General features: G+C 34.4%; 2 protein-coding genes across 2 annotated transcripts; one reads left to right on the plus strand and one right to left on the minus strand.

Moving 5' to 3' along the window:
- The first annotated feature begins 4,039 nt into the window (after positions 1-4,039).
- Positions 4,040-5,037, plus strand: LOC132202412 (uncharacterized). Its single transcript, XM_059629317.1, has 3 exons — positions 4,040-4,303; positions 4,363-4,622; positions 4,681-5,037. Exons 1-3 carry the CDS (start codon positions 4,072-4,074, stop codon positions 4,873-4,875), a joined length of 687 nt encoding a protein of 228 aa, XP_059485300.1. The 5' UTR covers positions 4,040-4,071; the 3' UTR covers positions 4,876-5,037.
- Positions 5,038-7,479: 2,442 nt separating this feature from the next.
- LOC132202331 (adhesion G-protein coupled receptor G6-like) lies at positions 7,480-11,164 on the minus strand. Its single transcript, XM_059629176.1, has 3 exons — positions 10,024-11,164; positions 9,768-9,967; positions 7,480-9,657 (listed from the first exon to the last, which is right to left on the minus strand). Exons 1-3 carry the CDS (start codon positions 11,154-11,156, stop codon positions 8,546-8,548), a joined length of 2,445 nt encoding a protein of 814 aa, XP_059485159.1. The 5' UTR covers positions 11,157-11,164; the 3' UTR covers positions 7,480-8,545.

Here is an 11,164-nt window from a genome sequence, read left to right on the forward strand (position 1 = left end):
TCTGCGATGGGAACTGGCAACGAGCGCATAGGCCCCGAAAAATAGCGCGTGATGCGCCGCACATAGACTTTTCTTTATTGCTCTTCACACCCGCACTCCAGACAAACCATATTCATGTGTGAGAGTGACTAACGCGAGACGAGTGAGTAAGTGTTTTATTTCTGGAGACGGATTTAAAAAAAAGCACAAAGAAATGGAAGATTTTTTCGCTGATAAGGAAAAAAAAATACATTGTAAACTCTTGTTAGAGTTCATATGTGATCTTAAAAAAATGTATGTAAAAATACTTCCTTTTTGGTATAGGATAGTTGGCTTTTGGGAAAAGAAAGATAATAATATGAAATGATGCCTTTTACTATAAGCTACATAAGGATGGAAATAAATAGTTTAATTTTGAAACTATTTGTAGAAAAATAACTAAATTATAAAATTTTGTTTCAGATAAAAAACAATGATTTTTTCAAGTAAAAATTGAAGTTAATTAAGAATCATCTATTTGATAAAAAATTGTCTACTTAATTGTAATTCAGTAAATGACAACTTACTATCACCTAAAATCACATACATTTTTAGTGATATATTTCCGTTTTATTTTAAAATTACCCTTTTTTAAATGTATACTTTTTTAAATGTATATTTAAAAAAGCTTCAAAGAAAACTAAAAAACTAGACGCCTAAAATTAAAATATTTTTCACTCATTCATCAGAAGACGACAATTTTTTTTTGATTACAATTTTGTTTATAGATTTTTTTACCTTGATTTATTTTTAAAATTTAAGCAAATATTATTACCTCTTTTCAATTACCAAAATATATAAAAATTTAGGTCATAATGTAAAATTTTAACCTTAAAAATCATCTATTTTTGCTAATCGTATTACTGGCAATGTGGTTCATTATGAAAAATTTATAAAAATTTTAATCTTCATGTAAAGTTCTAAATATGAACATGATAAGTTTGTAAATGTCCAGGAAAATTAGAGATGTATTTAATATGCTTATAACTTATAATTTAAAAAAATTTAACAAGCGTACATTTCAATTTTTTTTATTTATATAATGCATCTTGTAAATACCCTGAAACTAGTCTAAAAGGTCCTTGCCAATTATTTAAAATCAACTTGTTCAGGGTCAAATGAATGTTTCACACGGGAGATTTAGAAGGCGCGGACAAAATCCAATCTAAAAGAAAATTACTTTCCACTTCCATTGCCCTCCGAAACGCAAATGGAATTTTCTAATCGTCCGCTTGCTTGGGTGATACGCGATCGCAGCAGAAGAAATAATTCCGCTGATTCTTTCGACGCCTACAGATGATTAGGAGGCGCCGATCGGCATATTTACACCGCGATTAGAGAAATGGTAACAAAGAGGCGCGAGGAGCAGAGGCAGACACGGGGATTACACAATGGGCGCGCATTTGAATGATAAATGTGACGGATATCGGTGACATCCAGGTAGCGAGAAAGAGTTGCGTGTGGCCCTCCATCATGTTTTATTCACTCGGCCTACACCTCAGTCACACCAAATTCTGCCTCGCGCTTTTGTCAGATTGTGTCCAGCAACGTCTCGATCGCGGCCTTATCAGACGCAGACACTTCCTTAACCGGCTGGAAATTAATTAATAGGCAAAAATATACGTCTGTAGACTTAACAGTTCCAGTCATCCCCATTCATCTCATCGTCATGAAGATTTTCATTCAGCTTTTGAATATTCACAGCATTTTATATCTGATTTTATTATAAAAGAGCGGAAAAAGAAATGCTGGTTGTGAATGAATCTTAATTATAGCAGCCGCACTGAATGAAAAGAGAAATCAGATTTGATGTAGTATGGGCAAGGTGGCTTCCATAAGCATCCTGTTCCTCTTGCGTGGTGTGCTCGTTGCATATCTTAATAGTTTTATAATTAAAAAAGATTAATAAATATTTTGCATTTTCTAATTATTTTGTTAATTTTTAAAACTTTTTTTGTTATACCACCTTTTAGTATACATTTTTTTTATATTAATATTTCTTCTTGATAAAATATATTTTTACATGATATTTTAGAAGCCAATTTGATTATTGCAGTCATTATGATTCAATGTAAAATTTGCTGGCAAAATAAATATTTAGTTGGTACATCAATTTAGTTAACTATCAAGAGATACCTTCATGGTACAAGCTTGTTCACATCGTTTCCTCACTCAATAATAAGGAATTGTATTAAACTCTATTAATAAAAATACAAAATTAAATATGATCCAAGAGAAATTTAATGTGGATTCAGAAACTGAGCGAGAAAGCCATTACTTGGAAAACAAATTAAATTGTCCAAATTTCAACTTTAAACATGACACAGGTCTACACGAAAATTAAAAGAAAATGCACTTACAAATTGGCAGCATAAAACATGGATTTGCTCAAAATATTATACAATTCTTAGAGTATTGGTAAGTATTTTTATTTCTTCAACTTTCCAGTCCAAGTTTAACGAAAGGCGCTCGAGATTAAGTTATATAGGTTTATAAAACAATTTATATATTTAATGAGAATGGTCCATTCCGAAAATTATCGTCGTGCCGATCGTGAGAAAAACCGCGTGCAACCAAAGCTTCTTATGATTATTATTGTCGGTGTGCGAGTGCGTGGAGAAAATCGGCTACAGAATGTATTCCAAATTAAATTTATAACAAAGAGCCGAGACTGCCTGTACTTCTTATACACCTCCCTTTCCATAGGTGTTGGTGTGCAAACTCGACACCTTGGATTAACGCCTGCTTCATGAATATCAATGAGAGAGACACCAAAGAGGACCTTGCTACGCTTGCCAGCCGCAGCAATACCATTTTTTTTTACATGAGAGTGAGCACACACTACTTTTATATATACATAGGCATTTACATACAGGGAATGCGCGACGAGAAAAGAAAAGGAGAGAATCAGCATCTCGCGCCACCGCGCCCAAGCCAGCAGAAGCTTCCAATTGTCACGAGAATTTCGTGTAGAAAAAATTGGAATTTCCGAGGAATAAAAAATTCAAATCAATCTGCAGTGCAGGGAAAAGTGAATTGCAAATTCGTCTCTCGGACGAAAGTACGGTCTCTTTGAACTTTTTCGCAATGAAGTTTATTACAACAATGAAACTACTCTTTTAAAAAAGGAACATCACACGCGTGCTTGAGTTAGAAAAGCGAATGGACCGTCTGACTGAGAGTTACTATTATTCATTTTTTTTTCCCGGTAGCAACAAAGCCAGTAAGTGTTTGGTACTAGAGAGTTAGAGGCGGTAAACACACAATGCATAACACTTTGTCATTGCATTTAATCAAATGGTGCTTGCTGAAATTATTCACGGCCCACAAAACCCGTCATTGCTCCGTGCGCGCATTCCTCACTTGAAAGGGAAAAGGAATCTCAAATATTTTCTTTAGCGTCGTTTAACTGCTGCGAATAAAAGCAAGTTGGCAGTTGCGACAACAGAGCGAAAAAGCAAGCAAAGAATAATTGCACTTTGCTATAAATTTTTTCAGCAAAGAAATAGATAAGAATTGTTTTTTAATTTATTATTATTATTTATTCTTCTCGGTCAATCGCTATTAAAAATAACATTCATTGAATTGATACTAAAATTTAAAAATAAACGTTAATCTCAAGAAATATTGTAAGTGGAAAAAATGTAATTACTTATGAAATTTGGGAAAACCCCAAAGAAAAATTCTTTGAGAAATAATAAATGTTTTCCATCTCCCTTATTTTAACTTATTTTTTGTGTGTGTGTCATAAAATTGTATGAGTTCATGTATGGGAATTTTCCCTTACAATTAGACGAATCCAAAAAAAATATTATTAAAACAGAATTTTCAACCAATTATAAATACATATATACTTGTTTTTACTCCATCTAAATTTAAGTGCAAAAAGAAATAACAAAGCTGTGGCTTTTGGTTTTTTCAAAAGATGGTGGTCAGCTGCATCCGGTTCGAAACACTAATTTTTTTCACAATCTTCCCCGCTTCCTTCATTAGTGGTTTCCTTCACGCGTTTTCGGTCCATCCACAGCAAGTTATAAACACCAGCTTTGAGAGATGAGGCAGCCCAGCCTGCTTTTCTTAGCTCTCTGTCTTTCGTTTTCCTCGGCGAAAAAGTGCAGAAATGGACAAGAAATTAAGTTAGTTGGGCCCGTAAACGTGGACGAGGAGTTGGGATTTTTGCTCCACGACGGCGAATTCTACTTTGAAGAGGCTTATTTTAAAGAAGGCGGGTCTTACTACATCTGTCCTTGCGACCAAAAACCGTGCATCCGATCCTGCAAGGCAGGTATTTCTCAATATATCTCAATTTTATTCATAAAAATTGAAACTATTTTCCCAAATTAGATTATGCCAGAGTGACGAAATTGAGTTTGCCAAAACGAGGCATGAAGTTAAACGTTACCAAGGACAATGAAGTTCATTCGGTTGATTTGTACAATTATTTCGCCGTGCTGAAAGAAGGAGAATGTTGGTCGGCGCATTTTCTGGACGGCGACGAGGAAGATGCACACACAATTTTGGTGGACGGTTCTATAAAATTTACAAACAGTCTACCAGGGTACCCATCTACCTTTGACATGCAAAACTACTGCATTCTGAGCGACGTGAGATTTTATTTATTTCAAAAAAATTCAAACTGAATGACTGGATTGGAATTTACAGGAAAATCAAAAGGTGCGTGTTATTAGCTGCGCCACAAGCGAAAAGCCAGAAATTGAAGAATCGCAAACCCAGGAACCATCCACGATTGAAGCATTCCCTTCTTCAACTACAAAGACCTCAAAAACGAAATCATCAGAAATGAAGCAAACGACCAAAAGGTCAAAATTTTTCTTATTGATGATGTATTCGGAATGAGCAAATCAAGAGCCAATTTAAAAATTTCAAATTATAAAACAAATTTCCGGCGGCCTCTTTTTTTATTTTTTAAAATATATGGTGGTTTTTAAATGAACATTCACCTAGTATATTCATTAATATATAAAAACGAACATATTTTTTTTACCCTTATTTCAATATAAATTTGAGTAATTTTATTTCATCCTTGTTTGTTAAGTAGAAAAGGTTTGAGATTGTAAAAAGAAGCCGCGTTTTTATATAACTGGATATAAAGTTGCCAAGTAACGCAATTGGATGTACTTGGAACACGCGGCCGCGGAGCAGAGGCGGATGGAGGCCAATTTCGGGATCTTTTGTGTCGCGGGCCGACGAGAGGAAAACGAGGGGCTCATTGTTGGGCTTTTCAAGTGCTGACGTTTGCGCCGAGTTGGCCAGCAGTCGCCTTTAAAAGGATAATTGCAGAGTCAACAAGTCCCGAGCGCTACCGTATTATTAATCTGACAATTACACACAAAATTGCTGCTCGTGCTGCTGCCGAGAAAAAAACACACACAAACATTTTTGGTATTCTTCTCTCTGCGGTCGGGTTCGGTTCCTGCATACCTAAGTCAAAATATAAAACACAACTCTCAAGCACCTGGAGCTATTTATTGAAAATCTAGCTCCTCTCTGTAATTTATGACGTTTAAACTTTTTCACTTGTGGGAGGTGCTAAGAAATAACACACTTTTTTGGCCTACACAGATTAAATTGCCTACCAAAATAATAATGATTATGTTTAAACGGGTGAATAGCCCAGAGCCACCTACTCCGATTGGTTCCCAATCCTAAAAAAATCATTAAGGTGAGGGGAGAATAAAATAATTAAATTATAGCTTAGAATTTTTTGGATTGATTTCTGAAATTATGTCTTTTGTTTTTGTTTCCTTTAATTTATTATTTAATTAACTAATTACTTATATTATTAGTTTCTTTAATTGCTCCTACTTAATTAAAATCAAGTCTTCCTTGAAATTATTTGTAAAAAATTGGAAATTTCAACTTCCAATGTTGTATAGACTTAATTTAAAATTTGCAATTCAATAAGAACCTTTTAAAAGACTCTCTTAAAAGGAAAACAAATTTTTTGTAGGGAAATATTGAATTGTTGCGTTTGTGTTCTTAAACACACGTTTCCCTTCCAAATATTGTTTTTCTTTAGAATAATTATCTGTTACAATTTGGACAACGCAACAAGAATAATAATTAATCACAAACGAATTTTCATCGTTTTATAATAAATGTCAATTTTTATGGTTGGTAAATTTTTCACTCTTACAATTAATTTTAAAAGTCTGTCTATACAAAAGAATTTTTATTTCGCACGTCAATCGCATTAAAAAGGTGCTGTGGGAATAATGGGGAATTTTTCATTTTTAATCACTCTCACACACAACAAACAACGTTCGGTGATTGCGAGAGGTGGCGGATAAATCCAATATGAAGCTGTAAAGTGGCCAAAGCCTATAATTTGCGCGGCTGAAAACATATTTGTGACAGGCAAAGCTCAATAATTTCATTCGATTAATTGGTACCTGCTAAGTAGTATAGTATGAGAAGTATTTGTTGTTGTGCCGGGTCACAGGTCGTTGATTAAAATCATGACTCGCGCACGGGAACCGCCATAAAAAAGCGGCCGCGACTTACCAAGTGTCCGTCCGCATATTCCAAAGGAAATCGGTGGAAAAAGAAAGAAAACAATCTCGGATGGGACGCCGATGCATTATATTAAAACGGACCTCTCACAATCGGGCTTTTGTAATTATTTAATTTATTTTATGGCCCCATTACCACGGCCGGGCGGCGCTTACAAAACTCCATAAACTAAAGGAATGTGTCGGCCACTTTCCTGATTTTGTATTGCATTATGAAGAATTGATCAAGCCTCAATTTAATTATTTGGCCAATTAATTGAATTATTAAAAATGCATTTTAAATAAAAAAATTTATTTTAACAAAATATAATTTAATTGATTTCCTGTTTTCTTACTACAGTGGCTATTTCTATTTTATTTTGCCATGAACCTATAAATTAATAATTTTCATCACCGTGGGAGAAAAAGTTGAGGAAGAATTATTAAAGAATTTTGTCCTCTCGGAGACGTGAGAGCTGCGGCGGGACAGTCATCCATCCTCCTTTTCACCTGTGTGTTTTCAGGTAGAAAAATTGTTGGGACATAAAAGCACGCGGATGCATCGTGTGTCACCGTAAACGGCGTGTATCTTTTATATTATACCTGACTCCTCATTGTTTCTTTCCCATAAACGTGCAGCGCCCCGCGACCCTAATTAATTCCCACACTCACAGGAATTATGTACGGCGGGTGGCTCCATCGTCTTGACAAAGGCGGTGATTTTGAGCAGCTCCCGCAATTCTGGTTGTCACTAATATTGACATTCGCAGACTTTTTTAAATTTCAATTTGACAATAAAATTAAAAAAAAAGAAATATAAAAAGATTACAACAATTTCAAAGCAGATTCTTTAATTCCTTTCAATGAACTCTGGACTGACAATCTTGTAAGAAATTGCATTCTTTAAAAAAATTAAAGGCAGTTTAGATGCATTTTTTATTTATTTATTTTATTTATGATACACTCTGGATGGCAGCAGCTGCTAAACTGCTAAATAATGTAGTTTTGTGTCCGCACGTAATTTGTGCAGGCGCGTGTGATACGATCGCAATTTGGCATTGCGAGCGGAGCATTTCATTCAAAACGGTCCTTTTATCGCCAGCACTAATCATTTTTCGCCCATTTGTCAAAATCTGCGTCATTCTCTTTGTTCTCGGTGTGAAGTTTCAACTGCTTTGAGAAACAAAATAATGTCAACCCCAAAAGGTTCACACCATCTCGCATACCGATTACATTGATAAACCTGATGAATTACACCTCATATAATATTAAAAACAAATCTTCTAGTCCATGTTATTGAAAAATTATTTATTGCTCATTGAGTATTCACCATACATACAATGTTATAGTTACAATTTTAAGCAAAAAGAAATAAAATTGTTGCAATAACTTCTTCATTTTTGCGTAGTCCACGACAGATTTCACTCGTGCAGGGCAGTTCATATGCCCATAACTTATATAATCTAAAAACTTTTATTTGTAAAGTTAGGCAAAGCAGATTAATTGTATTAGTTTTTTTTTTAGTAAATGAAACCATTAATAAATAAATAACAATTTAGATTCTTATATCTTATTTTTCAAGTTTCTTATAAAAACGAGCACCAATCTGATTAATTTAAAAAAGCTGTTATCATTATAGGTATAAATTAGCTTGACCAAAAACATAATATACTTTAAAAAGCTCTGAAAAAAGTAAAAATAATTGTTATTTAGCCTTACAATTATTAGTTATTTTAAAAAAATTATTATAAAACCTAAATTTTTATATTATTTTAAATACTATTTTTAATAATTTTTTGTTTTAAATATTATCTAAATTTTTAATTAGTAAAATTATTTTAATTTTTTTTCCAATATTAATTTTTTATATTTATTTATTTTATTTTAAACATTGAAATTTAATTTATATAGGGTAGGACATTTCTGATACTATATTATAATTATAACACTATGAAAATGAATCTCATCGTCTTGTCAGTTTGTCTGTATATTAACATGTAACACAGTTGAGCAAATTATTTTTCATTGGCATTTGAGACGATCATTGAAGAGATTTCAGTAGTAAATGCGCTCTCCGGTTTACTTTCAGAGCTTTGAAAGCAAGTGAAACATCTTCGGCAACAGTTTTTAAATTCTCTATGCATAAGTACAAAGAAAACAAAATATGAAATTCCTTGCGAAGTTCCAACCAAGTTAAATAAAAATCCAAACACAAATCTGGCATCGGGGAAGACAATTTGGAGGACGCCAAAAATCCAAACCAGACCAAGCATGGTGAACAAATATACCAAATGAATAAATCTGCGAACGTGCGACCCATTGTCGTGGTGCTTCTTCCCATTGAATTTGTTCAAACGACACAGATTGTAGGTGATCATTGCAAAAACCGACAGGTTGAGAAATTGAATTAAAGCCACTGGGAAGGCGACAGTGAGGTAAAAAGCGAGACCAGTGGGCAAATAGAAAGGTGGTTGTGAGTAGAAATCAAACTTTTGCAAAATAAGCACAATTAGGCCTGGGATAATCGGAATACACCAACCAACGATTGATGATTTCAGAATCAAATTTGACGTTCTCACAAACATTACTTTAACCAACCTTTTATACTGCCAATAAGCAGCAACCAGCATCCATGAAATGTGCGCCAAAATGGAATAGTGAATGCAAAATCCTGCTATAAAACGAACCCAATCACTTGAATTGTCGTCGATCAAAAAATCAATGCCAAGAAATAGCGAGTACAATATTGTGAGACTTAGTGCCATGTGCAACAAAAGCTTTTGTCCAACTCCTTTTCTCCATTTGGAGGAAATCGTAGCGGCTAAAAATACGCCGGCGAGACAAACCAGTGAAGTTATGCAACCGACATTACTTATTACTTCAAAAAGGTCATCGATTTCTGAATTTAAAGGTGTGTTTCTTGAAGTGTACTTATCAGTTTTTTCCATAGTGTTGAAGTCATATTTAGAATCCCAAAAAATTAGAGCGTAGTGGGTCATGTGCCAACAATGGCACTCATCGACAAAAGTTGAGTCTTCCAGTTTGTGGGTAGCAATAATTTTGCAGCCCTCAGTTGACCAATTTCCGTTTCCATTGTTCAATGAAAAATTCCAAAAGCCACATTCACCTGAAATAATAATTAATATGGCTGCATCAATATACATGACACTCGTCAAATTAAGTTATAAATTATCATATTATTAATTTTTTAATTATATAAATTCTTGAAATATTCACCCAATTTTTGAGAAGAATTTCGTGGAAACCAAATAATAACAGGCTCATCCAAATTTATTAAATGTTTTCCGTCCAAATTTACGTTTACAACGTCGCTGGTTTTGAACTCATTCAGAAAAAGTTTTTCAGATTCTTGAATTATAACCACCGAAAGTCTTCTGTGGTGCAGCAATGAACTTTCAGGTAGTTTGACAGCGGCTCTGCAATACGAATTTTTATTATTTTTATGTTCTGAAAACAATTCAAAGGCTCGTACATCAAACCTGGCTGAAGAATAGACGAGTCATTCGACTCGGAAGTTATTGAGTGAAACTTCTGTAATTCCTCGGATTTACCAAGACCGGTCAATTGCATCCCTCTTATTTTAGTTCCATTGATGTTTTCTACTCGCACCGCAAAATTAGGCTTGATTTCTTCTGCTGAAGATTGATTAAGGACCACGTTTGCCAAGAAATGGTCCAAATTTTTCAATAAATTGGTTTCTTGTGGTTTACTTAAATTTTTCAATATCGCTTCTTGGTTATTTCCAAAGGCACTAAACAGATTCGCAACCTTCCTGATCGCTGAATCGTCAGATGGAAAATTTTCCGAAACAAATATATTTGTTGTAAACGCTTCCAATTTGAGATATTTAAGGTCTTCCGGTTTTGTTTCGTTCCATCTCGCACCAGCATAATAATCACCAATACAGGTTGCATTTCTTATTTTAAGAGAATCGTGACTTTCGCCCTTCCATCCGAATGGGAGTCCAGAGTCGACTTCAGGAAAGCAACAGAATGTGCTTCTGATGAATTCAATCTGTTGTTTACACTTGCTTTCAAGTGATATTCGAAGTTGCTTGGCCAAATTAAAATCAGACTCGCAAGTTAAAATTTTCCTGGTCACATTTCTTGAAAAGTGAGCAACATGTTTGTCTCTTGCAATCTGCTTGACGCTGATTTTTTTACCAGGCAAATAACATTCGTGCCGCAGTTTTCCAATGTTCACTGGCAACGAAAAGCGGATCGCGAGTGTTTGAATAAAATTCGGTTTCGTGTAAAACGGACTTATGATTTCTACGTCAGAGTTTCCTGGACTGTGATACCTGCAGACGTAATATCCATTGAACCCAATTTTTTGTAGCTCAAAGTTGCAAAAATGATCGGGAACGCACTCCTTTTTCCGCTTGATTGTCACTTGATGGAAAATGGCTGACAGATCTTCAGATTCGGCAAACGAACAATCGAGATGCTCCGTTTCGAAATTGTCCAGAAATGAAATTCTTGCCCTCACTTCAAGGATAAGGGTGAAAAATGCTCCATCCTTAAAATTTAAAACAACTTCACTTTCGTTTTGGCATAAAAAGCCATTTGCAAGGAGCAACAAAATGAAAACACTTGGAAGACGCATTTCAGTGA

This window comes from Neocloeon triangulifer, unplaced genomic scaffold (genome assembly GCF_031216515.1).
Source record: "Neocloeon triangulifer isolate White Clay Creek 2 clone unplaced genomic scaffold, ASM3121651v1 ptg000015l, whole genome shotgun sequence".
Lineage (NCBI taxonomy): Eukaryota > Metazoa > Arthropoda > Insecta > Ephemeroptera > Baetidae > Neocloeon > Neocloeon triangulifer.